Source organism: Heloderma suspectum, chromosome 6, assembly GCF_057233095.1.
Source record: "Heloderma suspectum isolate Gila_16-S chromosome 6, 16-S_ref, whole genome shotgun sequence".
Taxonomy (NCBI): domain Eukaryota; kingdom Metazoa; phylum Chordata; class Lepidosauria; order Squamata; family Helodermatidae; genus Heloderma; species Heloderma suspectum.
Window position 1 is genome coordinate 23,681,267 of NC_139463.1, and position 22,396 is coordinate 23,703,662.

At 47.1% G+C, this 22,396-nt stretch overlaps 1 protein-coding gene across 2 annotated transcripts in view; it reads right to left on the reverse strand.

The window, feature by feature from the left end:
- ESAM (endothelial cell adhesion molecule) overlaps window positions 1-21,570 on the reverse strand; it is a 119,985-nt gene extending 98,415 nt beyond the window's left edge. The window contains exon 1 of one of the 2 annotated variants that reach the window (XM_084803800.1): window positions 21,280-21,570. In XM_084803800.1, coding sequence (XP_084659926.1) covers window positions 21,280-21,334 — 55 coding nt within the window. In that variant the 5' untranslated portion in view covers window positions 21,335-21,570. The remainder of the gene's footprint in view (window positions 1-21,279) is intronic. The other variant, XM_084803802.1, reaches the window with a different exon arrangement.
- Between the last annotated feature and the right edge of the window lie 826 nt (window positions 21,571-22,396).

Sequence of the window (22,396 nt, forward strand, 5' to 3'; positions counted from 1 at the left end):
GTAGCCAAGACAAACCTTTCTCGGGGTTCAGAATCAGAATTAACTGCCTGCCCTTAACGTCCAACAGGGCTCACAGAACTCAAAGGGAAAAACAGGTACACGAGATTCATCAATTGGTTTGGGGGCCAAACCAAGCAGCTGACGTGCATCTCCAAAACTGCACACGGTGTGCTTTTTATCTCAGAGGCTTGCAAGCACAGATATCCGAGTCTCCAAATAAAATTGGTGCATTTCAAACAAACAAACACATACACGCACTTCCCAGCTTTCACATCTACCATAAGAACTGTGTGCCAGGAATGTGACCCCGTAGCATCCAGTACGTATTTCCTGTCTCCATCCTTTTTAGTTGTGTTTTGTAGGTAGCAGGTTACAGACGTATCCCTCCTTGCAAGCAGGAACAGGTTGCTGCCCCAAACACTGCTTCTTGCCTGACACAGTAACTGAGAATGCATTAGCCTTGCATTAGCCTCAGTTCACCACCCTGATCTGTACTGTGTCTGTCTCGAGCAACTTAGGTGACGCCCAGATGGATGCTTTATCCTCCATGAGAAGGAAGCAGATAGACCAAGAGTCTTTTGGAACAGCCAACTAAGCCCCCAAACTTACTGTGTCTTATCAGAGCCACCTAAGCTGCTCAAGATAAATCATGCTTGCTAACCCTTGCTTTTCTCTGCCCCAACACGGTGGTAAGAAAACCCCAAACTGTTTTTAAAGGCTCTTTCGCCTTTTCTTCTGCTCTCACTTAATTCAGAGGTTCGCAAACTTGGTTGTATGTGTGTGTTTTAAGATAAGGGCCAAACTCTGCTCCATGGAGGAGTTCTGCAAGAGAGTGTGAAATGCAAAGAGTTCCATGCATGGCACTGCCACACAATGTGGGCAGTCCCCAAAGAGGGCATGCCCAAAGAATTGTTTTTAGAAAAACTGTCAGCCATGTTTAACCTTTCACTATGCTGGCTGGGGCTGATGGGAACTGGAGTACAAAACTTCCAGAGGGCGCCAAGCCAGGGAAGGCTGATTTAAGGAGTCTTGTGCAAAATCTTCATACTTTGCTCTGAATGCCTTGTTACATTGTAGTTTTAAGCTCTAAATTTGATATTGTATTTTATGATGCAGTTGTGGTTTTAATTGTTGTGAACTGCCCAGATAGCTTCAGCTATTGGGCAGTATAGAAATGTAACAAACAAACAAACAAACAAACATTGTTTACAGCAATGTCTTGTTGATCTGAATCTCTCCAATCTAGATATTATTCTTGACAAACTTGGACCTCCCCCTGGTATGATAGATGCCTGCATTCCAAATGCATTTCTCTTCCAGAATCTTTTGGAGGGGGAGGTCCCTCCCCCAAAGTCTGAAAATGGATGGAAAAGGCATTTCCATGAAACCGATATGACACATGAGACGAAGGCACTTTAGAATTACCCTCCAAACTACTGTGAACTGCCCATGAGCTTGTACCCCTCCCCCCCAGTGCAGTGTTTGGTACTTCCCTTCATTTTCTGCTTATGGCTTGCTAGTGATAGTTTGCTGTGGTGGCCAAGTTGATGAATTGTGGTTGGTGCTTAGCCTCCAAACCACAAACCATTGTTTGAAGCAGACTTCCGATTTTAGTTTGGTGCCCAAACACTAGTCATAATTTGCTCACCTGGACAGTATAGCAAATGTTGGTTAGCGCTAACCAGGAAACTGAAAGGGATGCAAGCAAGCAGAAAGAACAAAGTGTACAACTCCCCAGCTTTCACTCTCTAATTTTAAAGGCACCAAAGTCTTTTTATTTTTTTTAAAGCAGGGGTACTGGTCTTTTTTGCAACTTCCCACTTTGTGACTTTTTGCTAATGCAACTGTTCTTCTACATGAGGGCCACAGAACCCTCAGTCTGCAGGCTTAATCCAGCCTGGAGAACCTCTTGTGGTTCCTCTCCACCCCCTGTAGAAATCCCACCCTGGGAGAATCTGTTATCTCTGATCTGAGATCGGAGATAACAGCAGGGGATTCTTCTGTGCAGCGCTCTCCCTCCCATTGGGGGGGGGGGGAGCAGCCTGCAAGAGAAACCCCACTGTTATCTCCAAACAGCTGGGATGGGGGGGGCTGAGTCACTTTGCCTGGCCCACTAACAGGGAGGCTGGGTGCTGTGCAAAGCCAGGGACTCACCCAGTGCCTGGAAGGGCAGCTACTCCTCCCAGTTATGGCCGAGTCCCTTTCACTGTGCTCAGACAGGCACAGAGCTCCATGCCTTTCTCAACATGGAGAAATGCTGAAATAGAGAGGGGCTGGGTGATGACCTCAGAGGGCATGGCCACCGATATCATCCAGCCTGCAGAGGGCCTGGCTGGGGGGCAATCTGGCCCATAAAACAGTTCTCCACCTCTGTTCTCCACACTGATAAGAGAGGCAAAACAACTGGATTTTGGATTTGCAGAATGACAAGCTAGTGAAGTCAGAACAACCTGTCGATCCAGAAAGGAAGTTCCCTGCAACTTGCATTGGCTGACAGGCTGTTTCCTGGTGCAGTTCAAGATGTCAAGCTTAATCCATGAACTTTGTACCATTTTGGATTAGATCTTCCCAGAGGGACAGTCAGCAACTAGAGGGCCCTAGGACCAAACACAGACCCAGTCAGGAGTGATGCTTGGCCCTTTGCTCACCGTCCATGTAACTTCCTCCTAGGTCCTACATGGTTGAACTGGGAAGTGGGGGTCTTGTCTCTCTCCATGCCCTAGTTGGAGGGACACCCGTCTCCGAGCAAAGGCCACAGATATACATCCCAAGTCTTCCTCTTTCTCCCTGTGAAATATTGTCGGAGTCCATTTCTGAGCCCCCCATGTCTCCTCTGCTTTAAGATAAATTCTTGTGACCAGAACCAATGGCCAGACTTTTTAATGCAATCTGGTACGAGGTTCACTAGGGGAAGTATCCAATGGGGCACAATCACTAAAGTCCATTATTCTTGGCTACTGGCATTGCGCTAGAGTAGTTTACATTAGGACAACATAATTTGCTTTAGCAATTGAGGCCTGTTGCATATGGGTGAGCAAGTCTGGAGGTAAGCAATAGGGATCTGGGGCAACAGGAAGAAAGAAGAACATTCATCCACCCAAAACTCCTTGCACAAACAGTCGTATGTTAAGAGACATCCCCATAGTACAGGTCCTTTTATGATCGTTCCAGAGGCATATTAAAGGACATCCTTTTTATTGTGCCTTCAAAAGCTGAGTTATTAGATGATTGTTTTTTCCCCATACTATTCTATTTATTGGATCTGTTTTTATTATCCTTACCCATTTTGTGATATTTTATGATGCAATTTGGCCAGTCAGGGTTTTGGCTATTCAATGCCTTGGAAAAAATATGTAATTAGGAAACTGAATAAAAGTCTAATCAAAAGCTTGATAGAGAGATCTGTGTGCTGACCTGCTAATGAGAAGGTTACTGGTGAATTCCAGGGCTGCAGAAAGTAGTGCACATTTAGAACAACCCACCCCAAGTTATAAACCTTAGGGAAACTCTCTCTTAGGTATACAATCTTCTGACCCTGCTTTCATTTTGGAACACAAGGGCACTTCTAAAACAGAAGTCAACTGTCATGTCAACTTTTACACCATCAGCAAAAAAAGAGTGTCTATAAATGCCCACTCAGTAGCAAGAGCCCTACGGCAGCTGCTTGCAGGCTTCCCATAGGCAAAGAAACTCCTTGTTATCAGTCACAATGCTCATGACCTCATTTCCTCAAGTTTCTTCCAAGTACCAGAGAGGCAAGTATAGTCCCATGTAACCCACACCAACCCCGACTCTTGTCGCCAGCAGGCTGTACAGAGGGAGATGAAACAAGAAGCAGGGACATTCCACCAGCCCTGCTAAAAGAATGCTTCATTTTTCCTCTTCCCTCCCCATTCCCTTTTCCTTGTGTGTCTTTTTAAAATTGCATGCCTGCTGGCAGGAACTGACTTGTTTTACTAAATGCATGTCAGCCTCTCTGGGAGGCATTTTATCCCTCTGAGAGGGATAAAAATGCTTCAAATAAACTAATAAAACCAGGATCAATAGGAGGGCCAAAGCCAGATATGAAGAGGGTCTTCACTCATGCATCGGCTCCCATTCACATATAAAAGTGTATATCTGGAGGAGAGAGTCTTTCTTGAACAGTAAAAAGGAGCACATGGGAGAGAGGTGCTGAATTCCTCTCCCATAGTTGCTCCAGCCACTTTTCTCCCTTCTCGCCTCCAATACTGGAAGTGGGCTGGGAAAGGAAAAAATTGGCTGGTGCAGCAGATAACAGGGAGAACTCAGCATCCTCCCCCTCTGCCGTGCAGTCCTTTTAGGGTGCATCCAGGTGGACAGCTCCTAGTACTACCAATCAAAATGCACTGTGCAGCTATTCCATCTTTCTCTCCTTACAGAGTTTTGTCGGCAAGAAAAAAGATGAAAGAAGTGGTGGGAAAACACAAGAGGGTTACAAATAGAAGATGATTTCTGAAAACACCCCACCCCTCTCCATAAAACTCTGCAAATGAAGCAGTGTGATTGCACAATAAAAGCTTCATCTGGAAGCACCCTTGCTCTTAAAGACAGACTCCACCGCACTCAGTTTTATAAAAGGATATGAAGAAAACGTTTGCCATGATTCTTCTAGTTTGGTCCTCAGCAATCCTTATCCTGAGTGACATAGGATAAGAGGGTTGGGGGAGTTAATTGGGGGGAAAGTAAGAAAGAAGAGCAGAAACACTCAATAAGTGGTACAGCTAGGTAATTTTAGAAGCTGGACTTAGGGCACAATCCTATGCATGTTTAGACAGAAAAAAAGTGCTACAACTCCCTGGGATTATGGAAAAAAGACTAAATTTAATCTGTTATGGTGAAGAATTCTAAAGAAAAACTCCAAGCAGCTTATGGATTCCACCTATATCTTGGCTTGTAAGGTAAAGAGAAAAACATACATATATGTTAAGTGTACTCTCTCTGTCAATAAGTAGATTTAAATCCAATGTGTTTCTTTTTATTTATTTTCTTTTTGTTGGTTTGTTTAATCTTGTTTTGGAAAGCATATAAAATCTTAAAATAAAATAAAACAAACAAGCATAGGGCTGCACCCTTAATGGTCTTATGTGTGTGCGTTTCTGGGGGTGGGGTACTGTTTAGATGGTCATATGGATTACTACAGTTGTGTTCCACAACATTTCTCTCCCCCACCCCGCCACCGCCGTTCTGCGCTTTACAATTGCATCGACATTCCTGATACGAGAGGACAAAAACAACAAAACTGTTTGCCAAACCTGATTCAATATAATTTTTAAAAAATACTCTGAGCATGTGCAGTTTGCATTTTAAACTCACTTAAATCATAGCACTATGACTACAGGTAGAAAACGGAATTCGCTTCCACTGCGCTCATCACATGCCACTCTTTGGGTGGTCATTTGGGGGTCCTGAATTTAGGCCCCCGGTCCAACTTTAGCTGCACCACTGCATGCAATTAGTAGCAAGATACATTAAATGGAACAATTGCCCTCTTTGATTGCTGGGTAATCTAGGAACATTCTAGAGTTTTAATTTATTTCTAAAGAGAGGTAACTGCAAACCTGAACCACAAAATCACAGAAATGGGACTATCACCTTGTCATGGCACATCCATAACTCCAGTCCATAGTTCTCCAATCAGATCTCTCTCTCCCCCGCCGGGCCCCATCCCACTCTATAAGCTATTAAACATTTGGGACTTAAAGGATAAAGGAGGATTTCATTTGATGACCTCGCTCTATAAGATTAAGATGATTACGCGATGTGAAACCAAGGGAGAAATTAAATCAGACCTCTCCCCTCAGTTTCTGTATCTATTTGATGGATCTTTGCTGTAACATGAGGAGATTGCAAGTTTCACTCGGAGGCTGGACAGAGGGAGGAGGAGGAGGAGGAGGAGGGAGAAAATCCACTAAAGTGTGAGACCAAAGGGTACTCTGTGTGTGTGTGTGTGTGTGTGTGTGAACTGATAAATACGTTATTAGCTTTTCTAGAAGGAATAGGAGTCTCCCATTCCTGACTCAACACTGCAAGGAGGGGAAGTTTGTCTGTTTATGAGCAGGGACTATTTATAAAATTAACAGATATGAGTTGGCCTTAAGCGCAACGCTTGTTGAGAAAGTCCCTCGTTGCATTTCTCACGACCCCAGGGCAGAAGGAACTTTAAGACTCAAGAGAGTAAAAAAAAAATAAAAATCATTTTTTTCTTCTTCTTCTTAAACTTTTCTGTAATACATAGGAATTGGCTGACCAGCTTTTAACTCTCACTGTGCCAAATGGGGGGAAAAAACTCATTTGTTTTAAAATCATAATGATAATAATCATAAGTTGTCTTTTGGGGTGGAATTTAGGTGTCAAGAACAATGGAACACAAAACTGTTCGCAAGAGTTTTCTGTCACTGCCGCTGCTGGGCTGATAGCTAAGATCTTCCCCCAGGTGTTTTCAAGGTCCAGTGTTCAAATCACTAAGGCTTCCTGAGGGGTGGGGGCCATTTGCTCAGGAATTCAGCATTGCATGCAAATGGTTTCGAATCCAGTCCTTTTAGGGTGCTTCCAGATGGGTGCTTTCCACTCACAGTGACCTCTGTCTATAGATACAGCAAACCAGAACCAAGATTCTGCCAAGTCAACCAAGAACCAGGCCACTGTCCTCATGTTGTATGATGCAGCAGCTTGTGAAGCAAATGAGCAGAAGACACAAAGTGAGCTGTGGCTTCGCCCAATTCACTAATTTCAATGAATTCCACTGACAGCAAAGTCAGCACAGGACTGTACGATACTTCACACAAAGTACAGCAGCTGTGCACACTCACAGGCGAAAAGGAGGGTGACATGTCAGGGATCCCCTGGGTGCCTCTTCAAGAAATGCGTGATACACAAAAGTTTAGTGGTATTAATTAAGGTCCCACCGGAGGATTCAACACAGAAGATTTGGGAGGAACTATGACCCGGTTCTGAGCAGCTGAAAAACCAGAGCATGTAAAGCAGACTGCCCCAACCTGGTGCCCTCCAGGTGTTTTGGACCACAACTCCCAGGATTCCTGACGATTGGCAATGCGAGCTGGGGCTGATGGGAGTTGATGTCTACAACATCTGGAGACACCAGGTTGGGCAAGGGTGCTGAAGAACAACCTCCCCCAACCTGGTGCCCTCCAGATGTGCTTGGACTGCAACCCCCATTATCCTCAGCCAAGGGCCAACACATCTGGAGGGCACAAGGTATGGGAAGCTTGCTGCAGTAGTTTTTCTGGGATTGAAAAGTCTCCTCTCTTTTTTTGGCAGAGTGATGTTCTTTGAGTAAGAATTTCTGCAAAATCCCACAAATAGCTCTTTAGCAAATATCTCAATGGATGTCAAGCCCTAGGAACCTGGCAGCAGCCTTGATATTCACAGGTCCTCCTTTCAGACAGCACAGCCACTTAGCATCAGGTCAGGCTAAAATATTCCTCTTCTGGCTGCTGCTTGTGCAGGTGGAAATCTTGCATAATACAGGGGTAGGTGCCCTCCAGACGTTTTGGACTACAACTCCCATCAGCCCCAATCAGCATGGCCATTGGTCAGGCATTCTGAATATTGCAGTGCAAAACATCTGGAGGGCACCATGTTCCCTATATCTGGTGTAGCATGTAGCTGAGGGGTTTTTTTACTCTAGAGTAAGTGCACATGGCCCAGATTCAGCTCAGGACCACCATGCACCAGGAAGGAAGGATTAAACCTCTCCCCACCATTTTTTCCTGAAATCCCCCCTCCCCCAGTGGGGATGTTAAAGAAAGCCTCCACAGACGCAATCATAGGTCATGTTTCCCTTTTTTTTTTTTTTACACTCCCTCCATCAAGCCCTGGGGGGGGATTTCAGGTAAAATGGTGGGTGGAAGAAGGTTTAATCCTCCCCTCCTGGGATGTGGTGGTCCCAGTCTGAATCAGGACTATGCACTTATTCTAGAGTAAAAAAACAACAACTATCTCCTCAGCTACATGCTATGCAATTAATGTAACGTGTACTTTGACCCTTACACAGCCCAGATAGAAACAGCCAATGCCCACCATGATCAGTGGGGCCCAGGGGTCTCCATCCCTTTTTGGGATGGTGGGCACATTTGTAACTTTGAGAAAGGGTCATGGGCACCATCACAAAATGGCTACTATGGGGGGTGCCTATTTGCAAAATGGCTGCTGTGATGGGCACAGCCAGTCACAGAACACCCATTTCTTAAAAAGGCAAAACTGGCTAAAAGACAAGGATCTTGTTTCACATCCTGAATACATAGAAGAGACAGGGTGGGATCCCCCAAACCCATTCCTTCGCACCCACATTCCTTTGCATCCTTTGTTCACTTCCTTCAGTCTTTTGCCAAAGGAACCATTGTGCAAAACTAGTTTCTGACCTTTTCATTCTTATAATACTAGGGTGCAACTGCCCTCGAAAGCAACAGAACTCATATTGGACCTAGCTGGGTATTCAAATACAGAACTTGATGTGAGACACCAGAGAACGGAAGGTCTAGGACAGTAGGTGGATTGCAAAATATGCCCCTCCAGTTACATTACCTGCCTGGGGTATGGAGAAATTTAGTAAGTATGATGCCTGCTTTGTTATGCAAGGCTCTTTCTGTGGGATGGGGAGAAGCTGGAGACATTTTGCAGTTAAGCCTGGCCACTGTGGAATTTTCCTTCTGCATTGCTCTTTTCTCTGCCCAGCTCAGAAGGTTACAACAGGATCCCAGAGATCAGAGCTAGAAAGAAAAACAAGGGCCCACCCAACCCCCTTCCCTTGAGAGGCATGCCAGAAAAATAATAATCACAATAATGTTCCCAACAGCATGTTTCGGAGTCATCGTTTCCATCTCCTTTTAAAGCTATCAGGCAAACGCCACTTCCGCAGACTCACAGTACTCACACTTCAATTGCCCCATGTCACGTAGGGCTGGGGAAAGTGGCAAGGAGGACAAGAACAAGATGTAAAGGAAATGAGCAAGGCTCAGGGCCCGAAGCTCAGATGACTAGGGAAGAGGTCAGCTTCTCCACATTGAGAGCTCTACATCCCATTTTTTATAATGTGGAGGCTGGGCTTTATTTCTGCAATGAAGTGCCCAGTGCTCTAATTGTCCCCCATCTCAAAAAAAGAAAGAAATAGAAATCACACCTCTGCACTGGACATCCCTGACCAGATTTCAGAGACAATTTGTTATGCAATGATGAAGGCCAGGCAATCGGTGTTAGGCTCATAACCGCAATATCTGACACAGCACCTCTCCCAGCATAAACCTACCCATACACTACTTTCATCATCTAAGGCCCTCCTCCAGGTGCCCTCTCCAAGGAAGGCTCGGAAGGTGGCAACAAGGGAAAGGGCCTTCATGGTGGTGGCCCCCAGTTATGGAATGATCTCCCCAATGAGGCCTGCCTGGCACCAACATTGTTATCTTTTCGGCACCAGGTTAAGACCTTCCTCTTCTCTCAGGCATTTGGTAGTGTATGATGAGGTTTTAATCAGATCTTGGTTTTTTCTTGTTGTTGTTTAAAATCATTTTAGATATATGTACATCTCTGTGTGTGCTGTCTGTTTGTATATAAATGGTTTTTATAATGTATTTTTAAGTTTTTAATCTTCGTAAACCTCCCAGAGACCTTCAGTTATTGGATGGTATAGAAACGTAATGAATGAAATAAGCACTGCATATTACAGCCTTTCCCAAGCTGGTCCTTCCAGATGTGTTGGATTACAACTCCCAGCATTCTTCAGCCAGCATGGCTGGCTGTGGAATGCTGGGAATTGTAGTCCAGCACATCTGGAAGGCTGGCCTATTACTTCAGAGGTTCCAGGGCTAGTAATGGGAACATTTCACGGACCTAATCTCTTGTTCATTGTGGCAAATGTAATCCTGTGTGTGGGGCAGTGGGGGTGTGGTTCCTGCAAGTCACGCCTGGGTTTAAACTAGAGTGGCCACTTACACATCAAAGAAAAAGAGGAAATGCATCACCAAAAAAACATGAGGACAAAAAATGACATCAATTTTCATAAAATGTGCATATCCTCATTGTTATGTATATAAAGAAAGAATGACTATGCTTTAAACAGACAAGCGATACATCTCACCCTAGTAGGGAAGACAGTGACCAGGTGACCTGTGCCTGCTGCTCACGCCACTGCCCAGGTGCGAACTGCAGATGGGCAGCTTCAAAGTCCTGCTTCTCTCCCTTTATGGTTCTTTGACTTTAAACCGGACTTGGACTGGAAAGTCCTTCAAACAGAGGACAACCTCAAAAAGGGAGGACTCTCCTTGGTAAAGTAAGACACATGGCTACCTAGCTTAAACACACTGGGTCAGATCCAGAAATAGCCATGCTTCAAATAAACCCATTCAAATCAATAGGGTAGGTTAGGCTTGGCTAACTTAACTCCGATTAATTTCAGTGGGTCTACTCGAAGCATGGCGAAGTCTGGATCCATTAGGTGTGATGATGAGCTGATAAATATGCTCACTAGAGGTGAGGAGCTAATGCTCACAGACATTTTTTGCACACATATACATGGCTGCAAAAACCTTGTGCAGGGAGAAAGAAGAGGAACATAGGAACTCGCCAGACCCTTGGTTCATCTAGCCCAGTACTGTCGACACTGACTGGCAGCGGCTCTCCACAGGGTGTCTCCACTAGGGATTTACTGCGAGCTGGTTGCATATTGAGGTCGTTAGGGATACATGACGTCGTAGCCATCCAGCAGCCACCCTGTAGCTTATTGGGGAAAAACCAGATTCCTGTTTTCCTCAAGTCGGGTTCTCAGCAGTATAGTTATTGTGTGCCCTAACCCCTGCGTTTACCTTGAGTATGCTAGCCCTGCCCAGGGGTGTGCCTTTCACAGTGATCCTGGTCAAGGGGTGTTTCCTGTCCCTGTGTTATCCAGCACAAACCAATTAGTGTCTACTCAGAAGCAACTCCCATTGTGCTTAATGAGGCTTGCTCCTGAAATGCAGGTGCATCTGGAGCTTCAGGAGAAAGGGGGGGAGGGGGGAAGCCTCTCTTATTGGTTGAGCAGCCCCTGCCGGTCAGATGACATTCACTCCAACCTCCGCCCCCACCCAGAAGTATGTTCTGTGAAGTGATGTTTACTGGTGCAGAGCACTCACTCGTGGAGCCCTGCATGGACCGAAGCACAGCAAAGCTGATTCCTTTAAAAAAAAAAAATGGTACTCCTCCATTCGCTTCTCCTTCCGTTGTCGTGGAAACACCCCCTGGGGTTCCTTCCAGGCAGGAGTTCTCCCAGCCCTACCTGAAGATGCCAGGGATCAAACCTGGAGCATTCTGCATGTAATGCAGGTGCTCTACCACTGAGCCATGGCCCTTTCCAAGAAGGAACACATCAGCCCAGGGCTACTATTGTGGCATCTTTGGGAACTTGCTGAGATGCCACCTTGGTAGGCTCTTCCTTGCTGCTATCGCCTGGCCTGCTGTCCTCTCCAAGTGACCAAATGAGTGAGTCACAGCTGTAGCCTCCGCACACATTCTCTCTCCCTCTGGAAGGTGTTGCTGATCAGGCCCCGAAGGAAAGGCAAGCCCATGGGTCAGCAGCAAAAGCGGCAAGGTGGAGGTGGTGAGTGCCCTCAGGGTGGGAGGTCAGAAGTGACAAGTTCTGTGCTCTGAAGAGCTGCCAACAACCTGGGCCTGTTCTGAAATCCCCGTATCACCTACTATCCTTACTAAAGTACTCCAGCTTTGCAAATCCAGTAACATAACACCGAGAAACAATGGGTTGCTTCAAGTGTTAGTTCTACTCAGAGTAGACCAACTGAAACAAATCGGACAAGTTAGTTGTGACTAACTTCAGTCCCATTCATTCCAATGGGTCTACTCTGAGAAAAGCAACACTGGATGCAACCCTATGGATCAAATGCAGCCCTTTGCAAATATGCACCATTCTCACAGTTTTCTTCTTCTTTTTCCCCTAGCACTGAATTTTTAGTGTATGTGCAAAGCACACTCAGCTCAGCCCTCCATTAACCATTTGTGACCCCTCCCCACTTTCCTGGTCTTGCAAGGCTGGTGCAATCACGGCCATGGACGAGCCCCTGGAATATATTGCCAAGGATCAGTGAAGCCCTCTTGCAGATTTTACAGAAATTATTTGTGGTAATACGTGCTCAAGGCCCCCGAACATTTACACAGTGTTTTACAGAGAGATTATCAGCTGCCCTGCAATGAGGAGTTTGCAGTCCAAGTTATACCAAGACAAATAAACAAGAGAGCAGTTCAGAAAAGGGCACGGTGTGACAAGGATGGAAAGCCAACCCTGATAAAGTGAGTGCCCTCTCCTGACACTTCTGCCCAAAAGATCAAAGCCCGGGGCGGCATGCTTGTGTATGCGTGCGTGGAGGGGGAGAGGGGCCAGACTGTTGACTGAGGCTGGGTACAGCGAGCATGTGACCCCCTCATCACAACAGGTTCACTGGCTAACGGTAGGTCGGTTTCCAGGCGCATTTCAAAGTGCTGGTTAAAAAGCCCTATATGACTTGGGACCAGTCTACCTGACAGACTGTATTCTCCCGTATGAGCCTGCCTGGGTTTTAAGATCTTCAGGGGAGACTCTTTTCTTGTTCTGGTCACCAATGGAAGCACATTTGGTGAATATGCCACACAGGGCCTTCTCAACGGCTGCTCCCAGGTTCTGGAACTCCCTGCCAAGGGAAGGTAAGCTAGCTAACTCACTGTTGTCCTTACATTGGCAGGTAATGACAGCTTCATTCAGACAGCCCTTTGGCACTGAAGCTGGGTTGCTGTAGAAGGTGGTGGTGGTGGTGGTGAGGGAAGCGTTCTAATCAGTTGGGCGTTGTTGTTGTTTTAATTGAGTGTTTTAATTGAGTTTTTATTCTCCTTTTATGTTTTAATTGTATTGCTTTTGATTGGAATTCTACTATGGTTAGCCATCTTGAGGGCCAATCTGGGCAAAAAGGCAGGATATACATTTAATAAATAAATTGGGAATTTACTCCCCCTCCCCCGACATGCTCGATAGCTATAGGATCCAATCATGGAGTTCGTATACTGGAAAAACACAGTGTACAGAACACACAATAAACACTGAAGGCTGTTGTGTGGACATCAGTCCTGCTCAGGGCTGGCTCGGGTGATCATGATCCCGCCTTCGTTGCATACATCTGCCATAGGGGGGCTCTACTCTACTATACTATACTAGCACCAGGGCTCCAGGGGCAACCAGCCAGAAGAAATGCACCTTCATAAGAGCTGTTTATATTAGAATCATAGAGTTTGAAGGGACCTCAATGGTCATTATTTATTTATTATTAATTTAAAATATTTCTTGGCTGCCTTTCAGGGCAGAAGCCCTCCCAAGGCGGCTTACAGCAATAAAATACATAAAAACAGTTAAACTATTAAAAGTGATAAAAACTTAAAAACAATAAAAACAACAATAAAACCAGCAACAAGGTTAACAGCAGTAACAGCAACAATAGCAGTCATATCAAGAGAAGACCAAGGTAAAATATGTTTTCAAGGCCTTCTTAAAATTCTGCAATGACAGAGCATGGCGGACCTCCGATGGCAGCTTGTTCCAGAGGGGCCACTGCAGAGAAGGCCCTCTCGCGTGTGATCACGCACCTGACTGCTCTCACGGGTGGGCAGATGAGAAGGGCCTCTCTTTCTGATCTTAAGGTAAGGGCAGGCTGATATGGGAGAAGGCGGTCCTTCAAGTAATTTGGTCCCAAACTGTTTATGGCTTTAAAGGTCAAAACCTGCACTTTGAATTGGGCTTGGAAGCAACCAGTGCAGCTGGCACAGTATAGGCATTATGTGATCGAATTGCCTCACCCCCACCAATACTTGGGTGGCCGCATTCTGCACAAACTGGAGTTTCTGAACTGTCTTCAAAGGCAGCCCCACATATAGCGCATTATAGTAGTCCAGCCCGGACGTGACTAGTGTGTGGATAACTGAGGCAAGGTCCATCCTCTGCAGATAGGGCTGCAGTTGGCGTCCTAGCCTAAGCTGGTAAAAAACACTCCTGGACACTGCAGCCACCTGGGCTTCCCCAGTTAGCTCAGAGTCCAGACTGTGCACTTGGTCTTTCAGGACGAGGGCATCTAGTCAACCCCGCTGCTGAATCAGGAAATCCATTGCTACAGCATCTCCTTTTTAGGTGCTAAACAAAGCAAGAGCTATGGCTCCAATCCTTTAGACCAGGGGTGCTGAACCTCAGGCCGATGGGCCAACTCTAGCTCACCTGGGGCTCCCCGGAGAGACACACCCCTTGGTGGTTTCACGGCTTTTGTGCAGTCCCCCTACCACCATTCTAAAAGGTTGAAATGCCCCTCCTAAGGCTTAGTTATGGGCAGGAACAGCTTTAGGGTGCAACCCTGAACTCAGGGACTGATGGGGATCCTATGCAGAGCGGGCAGGGGCGGAAGCGATCTTTGCCTCCGTGCTTCCCCCGCTCTGCATTTTCACTAGACAGGCATTTTCGCCCATCTAGCTGAAGCCTCGGGGAAGGGAAAGGAAGGGAAGGGAAGGGAAGGAGGCTGAGGAAGGCTGGGGATAGTTTGTATCTTCACTTCCCCAGTTCCCTTCCCCTGGCATGCCCCCTATCTGTCCTCTCTGAAGTTGCCTCTGCAACCTTGGAGAAGAAGCTGGTGCAGTTCTCTCTGCACTGGCTGTGAGGGGAAGGGGAGCTCAGACTCCCAGGTCCAAGGTCAGAGCACTGTCTCTGACCTCGGATCCAGGAATCTGAGGTATCCTATGCCCTCCTCCATGTGGTCTAGGGGCCATAGGATCGCTCTCCCCAGCTACATTAAGCCACAACTCTTTGCCTTCACCCCTGCTCACCACTGGAATGCAACATCCCCCCCCCCCCCCGAGATCTCCTCTGAAATTAAATTTGGCCCTCAGGCTGAAAGATGTTTGACATTCCTGCTATACACACTTAACTGGGAGTAAAATGGCCTTGAGTGCCATTTTAGGTAGAAAGGCAGGGTACAAGTCAAATAAATAAAATAAGCCTCACTAAGTTCAACAAGCCCTATTTCTAAGTAGACATCTGTAGGATTGTCCCATAAACTATGCAACCTGTGCTCAGGGATGCAGACGTGCTTAAAATGTCTCATTTTGCTTCTCTGCATTCAAAATTCTCCAGGGTTCTCAGGCAGAGAGAGAGGCCTGCTACCTCACAGAATCATAGAAGAGTAGGGTTGGAAGGGGCCTACAAGGCCATTGAGACCAACCCCCTGCTCAATGCAGGAATCCAAGTCAGAGCATCCTTGACAGATGGCTGTCCAGCCTCGTCTTGAACGCCTCCAGTCCAGTGTGGGAGAGACCACCACCTCCCTAGGACATTGGTTGCATTGTCGTATTGTTCTAACAGTCAGGAAGTTTTTCCTGATGTTCAGCCGGAATCTGGCTTCCTGTCACTTGAGCCCATCATTCCGTGTCCTGCACTTGAAACTGGAAATGCCAAAGATTGAACCTGGGACCTTCTGCATGCAAAGCAGGTGCTCTGCTGCCAAGCCACAGTCCATCCCCAAGTGACAGACATGTCTGATCGTGTCACTAAATGCCGATTTGCACACTAGACACTTTTCAGTGTACAATCAAGAACAAACCCATGAAGGGGTTTGTAGATCCACTTTTTGTGTTCCAGCGCTGTGGCACTCGTATCTCAAACTCTCTAAAAAGGCATCAACTTGGAGAACTCCAAGGGAATTGTGTAAAAACCCAAGACATTTGTTTTATGGATTTGTCACCGGCAATGAAGAATTAGTTAGAAGATCCCGGCAACGACTCCGATAATTTGGTATATATTACTGCTGATAAGCCAGTTTGAGGTAAGGAACCATCCCGTTGCTAAGACCATGCAGAGAATGAGAAAGGAAGACCAGCAGCCCTGTCGAAGCAGAAACTGAAGTGCCCTCTCAGAGCAGGTGGTCTCTTCTTGATTGAACTCCACCTCTTCTTCCTATTCTCCCTATAGCCCCTGAAGAACTGTCACAGTAACATGCCACAGTATATAATATTTATACCTCAGCAGAAATTGGTCCAGTGAACGCTGTCACATTGCTTAGCACGGATCCCAACAGGTGAATGTATGAGTGGACTTGAAAACTTTCCTAAAGCAGGGGTGGGCAACACGCAGCACCCCCTCCCCCGGCCCTCCCCCCCCAGCCCTTCTTGTGGCCTCTACTGCCTGCTGCTAAATTGGCCACAGCAGCAGCAAAAAATGGGAGATCTTGTTTGAATGTGCGCCAGCAGCAAATGGGGGGGGGCAGGGGCAGCCCTTGGTGGGTTCTGGGTGGGTGGGGACAATGCATCCAAACCCCTAGAACTTGCCCAACCCTATTTTAAAGCAATACAGACGTCATGCCGAATGCAACATTACTCAGGAGAAATTCTGAACACATCACTGTTGTTGTCCTTTGATCATGGGAAGCCACTTCTTTATTTATGGATTTATTTATTTCATGTATATCCCACCTTTCTTCCATCATGGAACTCAAGGTGGCTACATGTGGTTCCCAGGTGGTCTCCCCTCCAAGCACTGACCAGACACAGACCTGCTTAGCTTCAGCAAGGGGGCGGCCTCATGTGCCTTCAGACCATGAGCTGGGACTTCTTGCATAAGTGTCTTCTATCTCTTCACCATATCCAATGTGGTAGAGAAGATAGGGCAATACAGTAGGACCAGGAAGGACTGTGTTCAGATGCAAAGAACTCCCATCATTCCTCACCATTGGCAAGGCTGGCTGGGGCTGATGGGAATTACAGCCCAATGACCTCAGGAGTGCTGCAGGTTCTCCCAGTCCAGTTCTAAAGGATTATCAACGTTGCAAGGTATCTAATTTCATGTTTGCAGATATGGGCCATCCACTAGATAGAGGTTCCAGGATTTGGAAGATGCTTCCCCATATGGTGGGAATTCCATCACTAAACAGGTTTTCCTTAAGCTATTCAGGCAATTTTAAAAAAAACCAGTGTGCCACAAGCACATTTGAGCCATTGCATGGGGATACACTGCTCAGAAACACACACACTATATTCAATTGCAAATAAAAAGTCCCAGCTTTAGTACAAAGCCTGGGAACATTTCCTGTCTGAAACACTGGAGAGCCACTGCCGGTCCATATATAGACAATATTGAGCTAGATGGACCAATAGTCTGACTTAGTGCAAGACAGTTTGGTAGGTTGAACAAGGGCATAACTATACTACAGACTTAATCTTCCACTTTACTGAGGTTTCTGTTTCCAAATTCTTTGCAGGATTAGGACTGGCTCCTTTACACATGTTTTTTCCTGAGGGTTTTCTTTCTCTTCATTTCCTTATATTCCATTCCAAGCACTAGGTGGCACTCTAGTATAGCAGAATTGTGCAATTACATTTACACTAGGCTTTATTCTGCCATTCATGAATAATATCAGACTTCTCTCGTTAGAAAAGTACCTGCTAAAATGGTTACAAAGCATGGGAGAGGCCCTGGAGGATGACAACATCATGTAAAGGACCTGCAAACTACCATGAGTGAGGAATCAAAAGCACACAATAAATGCCTTGTGCAGAAAGGCTCCAAGTGACCCATCAGTAGCAATATTGCAGTATCCCATCTATACACAGCAGATGGCATTTGGGGAGGTAATGCCAATGCTGTCTGTTCTCCCTCACACTAGATATGTGTTCCTTTGGCAGAACAACATAGTGAGGATGTATGCAGCTTCCAAAGGATGTTTTAACAAATGAACACATGGACCCCAAACAAAACTCAGCAGAATATGCTCTGTGCTCTGTGTGTGGGGAGAGGGTCTCTTTACTTCTTTCCCAAAAAATCTAATGACTTGTCTGTTGCTGCATTGCAGTTAAGCAGAATTGGAAGGAGCCAACCATCTCTCTCTCTCTCTCTCTCATTTGTTGTTGTTGTTCAGTTGTTCAGTTGTGTCCAACTCTTGGTGACCCCATGGACCATAGCACGACAGGCCTTCCTGTCCTCTGCTCTCTCCCAGAGCATGCTCAAGTTAATCTCTATCTCATACCCCTCATATAATGATGGTGCAGAGATTTGCTAAGGGAGGAGAGTTGAGTTATGTCACTCATCTATCCCCAACAATATCCAACAGGCTGCTGTTACCTAATTATCTTTCCCCAGTGGTATCCAACAGGTGTCCCAATATACTCCCTCCATAGCACAAGTGCAATCTGCACCACATATCACAAGAATCTGAAATGTACACTACTCGTGCTAGGAGAGGCAGTCGCATCCGCTCTGTTACAAAACAGGACCATATGGGAAACTTGCAGACCCTGTGAGCAACAAGTGGGGAAGATAAGAACCTAAGAAGAGCCATGCTGGATCAGACCGAGGGTCCATCTAGTCCAGCATTCTGTTCACACAGTGGCCAACCAGCCCACGGGAAACCCATGAGTGCAATAGCACCATCCCACCCATGTTCCCCAGCAGCTGGTGTACACAGGTATACTGCCTTTGATACTGGTGGTAGCATATAGCCAAGATATACATGCAAGCAGAAGTAGGGAAAAAGAAAAACATCCATTGTACGTGAAAGTCTTTAATATATGGGACAAAGACAAAATACAGAACTACTTTAAAATAAAGAGTGCTCATTTTTGCCTCCTAGAATTCAGTAACAGAGCAAGGAATTTTTGCTCACATTTCCAAAGGCAGCGGCATTCAACTTTTCCCACTCAGGACCCACTTTTAATCCCAAGCTGGCTGGTTTTATATTTAGAGGAGGGGTGCATGTGTCTCTGTGTGTGTCTCTCTGTGTGTGTATTTTAAGCATATGTCCACCTTTTTTCTGTGTCTGTTTCCCTTTTTTCTGTGTCTGTTTCCCTCTTTTCCTTCTCTTACATCAAGCCAAGCCAATGAAGCTGACAGGATCCACCAACTGAAGGCAGAGCTCACTGTCTGAGCACCAACACCCTAAGAGATCCCAAATGTATCATTCAAGATGGATCCATCCATGTTTAATATATAGTCTGAAGCATGGATAATGAATGGCTAAGGAACTGGGATAGGTCAATAAGCTGCCTGTAACCACAGATTCTACACCAGCCTTCACTAACCTGGTGTCCTCCAGATGTGTTGGATTACAATGCCGATCATCCCCACCCTGGCCATGCTGATGGGAGTTTTAGTCCAACACATCTGGAGGGAACCAAGTTGGAGAAGTCCAATCTACACGGTTTCTACCAATCTGCCTTATAATGCACAACCACAAGTTGTCCCTCCCATTGCTCCATATCCAACTGCAAGAGGCAGTTTTTCTTGCACATTTGTTAACTCTTTAGAATCCAGGGGTGATGACACTCAAGCTAGAACAGACCCTTGGCAGTTTCACTGTAGATCTCTATTCCAGGTGACAGATTGTTGTCATGTGAACTGGGCTTTTACTTGATCTTTTGGGGATTTTGATTTCCAAGAACTTTTATTAGAGAGAGAGAGAATATTTTATCTCATTTTAATATTTTAACAGGGTGCATTTTGCAATGCCTGAAAACCGCCTTGAGCTATACAGGAAAAGTGGCTGACAAATGTACTAGGAAGATTAAAATAAACAAGTGTGCCTCTCCACCCTTGGAATGGCTTAGGGAAAACCATGGGGAGTAGAACTTGACTGGAGAGTTTACCTGCAGGTGGTTTCTTGTAACCAGGCAGCAAAAGAAAAACCGTGGAAAAAGGAAAAGCAAAACCCTTGTACTCTAGATTTGAGTTTTAATGAGCACTTTACCCCACATTCTAGTGACCCTCATACTATCTCTCTGTCCTCTCTCTTTTCTCTCTCTTTCTCAAGCTTCTTGAATCTGTAGAGCAGTTAAGGGTGCGATCCTATGCGTGCATTTTTCCCCCCTGCCTAAACAAGCATAAGGATTGCTCCCTAACAGGACCTTCCCACTCCCCTCATAACTATTGGGGAGGAGGCAGGCTAGGAATGAAACTGGAGCTGAGAAGGGATGTGCTTAAACAAATGACATGAATGCCCACTGGAATAATGGGAGCTCTCCTGAAGGCCCATAGGAATTAATGGGTGGGTGCTGACCATGCCAGCTGAACTGGGCTCCTTTGAAATCAATGCAAGCTACAAAAACGAAATAGAAGGAACAGAATAGATCCTGAGAGGGAATGGGAAGGGCACAGGGATAGAAATGAAACAAGATGGTCCTATTTATTTGATTTTCATCCCTCTCTTCTTCCAAGAGCTCAGGATCTCCCGCCCCCTTATCCTCACAACAACCCTGCCAGGGTAGTTTAGGCAGAGAAAGAAAGAGAGATCCACGAGCGCTTCATTACTGAACTGGGAATTAAATGAACCCCACTCTCCTGCCATCTAAGTCCAACACTTACCGCTACACGACACTATATCTGGCCACGTTTGGACCTGCACCAGAAAAGTGGGGCTTCCGGACAATTTTTGTTTAACCAGTCCACCTCCGCGTGGCAAATAAACGCAAGACACAGCCCAGTGCAACATCAGAACCAGGTATGTGTCTATGCGATAGCTCTGCCACGACAGGCTCCGGGTGCGATCTTTATGCCCATTTACCCGGGAGTAAGCCCCGCTGAGCACAACGGGGCTTCCTTTCGAGTAAAAGCGCCTCGGGGTCGCGCCATTCATTCTCATGGAAAACCAGCGCTTCCCCCAAAGCCATCCCATCCCAGCGACCGTAATTCGCAGGCACAAGACCACAGACTCGTCCGCTTCGTTAATCCGGAATAACCCACGCTGTCGGGTTCTTTCCCTGCTGACCATCACTAACGAGGAGGATTAGAGAGAATCGCCACTTCCTCCGTCAACAGCACCGAGAAAACCAAAACAGACACAAACCCCACCTTTCAGCACCCCCCCATGCCCCCCTAACACGACGATTACCCGGTTGCTTACGGGGGCAACTAATCCAACCCGAGCAGAAGTTCTCCGTGCACTGCGGCCGGGCCCCGGCGCCCCAACTCCGGCTCCCCGGCTGGAGCCTCGCAAGCAATCCTAGCCATGTTCACTCAGAAACAAATCCCACCGTGTTCAGTGGGGCTTACTCCCGGGTAAAGCGCGCAGAGGAGGATCGCAGGAGCCTCGAGGGAGGGAGAGAGCAGCGCAGGGCACGAGAAGGGGCGCAGGAGGACAGCGCGTTCGGGGACGCTCCAAGTTGCGGAGAAGGAGAGGGAGACTTCGCTCGCGTCCGTCTGCTCGTTCAGGGTCGGTGGGGTGAAGGGTCGGGGCGCCGCCGCCGCCGCCAGAGGATCGTCCCACTCACCCAGCATCGCCGCCAGTGCCAGTGCCAGTGCCAGTGCCAGCGGCAGCGGCTCCATCGCGCCGATTCCCCACGGAGACGCCCGGACCGGCTGCGCTCGCCCTACTCCGGAGAGAGAAAAGCGAGAGCAGCAGGTGGAAGAGCCCAAGCCCGCGGGAGGGAGGGGGCGGGGAGGAGCCGCTCCAGGTGGGGCGTGTCTAGCAGGTGGGGGGAGGGCAAGGGGCGGAGCCCCAGGGAAGGGGAAGAGACCTATCAGGTGGAAAGGGGGCGGTGCGCGCAGGTGGGGGGCGGAGACCGGAGGGGCGGGGAGCAAAGCAGAATTGTTGTTTTTACGAAGTTCTACTTGAAAAGGAAGCCTACTTGGATTACCCTTCCCCGAGGTGGCGCCCTCCGGGTGTGTTGGACTACAACTTCCATCATCCCCAGCCAGCATGGGAGTTGTCGTCTAACACATCTGGAGGGCACCCGGTTGGGGAAGGCTGTCTTAAGTTTTCAACGGCCACTTTTTTTCTTCTGCCTCTCTGGATTGGACATGCAGCGGTTGCGTGTGCACAGCCTGAAGCGTCAAGAGGTTCGCGGGTCTGCCGCTGCAGCCGCTAGATACGGCCAAGTGCAGAGCGCGCTTGGCTTGGAATAGAGTTGTTGTTGTTGTTCAGTCGTTCAGTCGTGTCCGACTCTTCGTGACCCCATGGACCACAGCACGCCAGGCCTTCCTGTCCTGCGCTCTCTCCCGGAGCGTGCTCAAGTCCATAGTCATTGCATCGGTGATGCTATCCAGCCATCTCATCCTCTGCCGTCCCCTTCTCCTTTTGCCTTCAGTCTTTCCCAGCATCAGGGTCTTTCCCAGAGAGTTTTCTCTTCGCATGAGGTGGCCAAAATATTTCAGCTTCAGCTTCAGTATCTGTCCTTCCAATGAGCACTCAGGGTTGATTTCCTTTAGGACTGACTGATTTGACCTCCTTGCAGTCCAGGGGACTCGTAAGGGTCTTCTCTAGCACCACAGTTCGAAAGCATCAATTCCGCAGCTTGCCAGGGAAAAAAGAAACAGCAGCAATCCAACAGAGACACTTGACAAATTGTTGGAGGTGTGATGCAGTTAACGCTTCTTTTACTCGTGTTT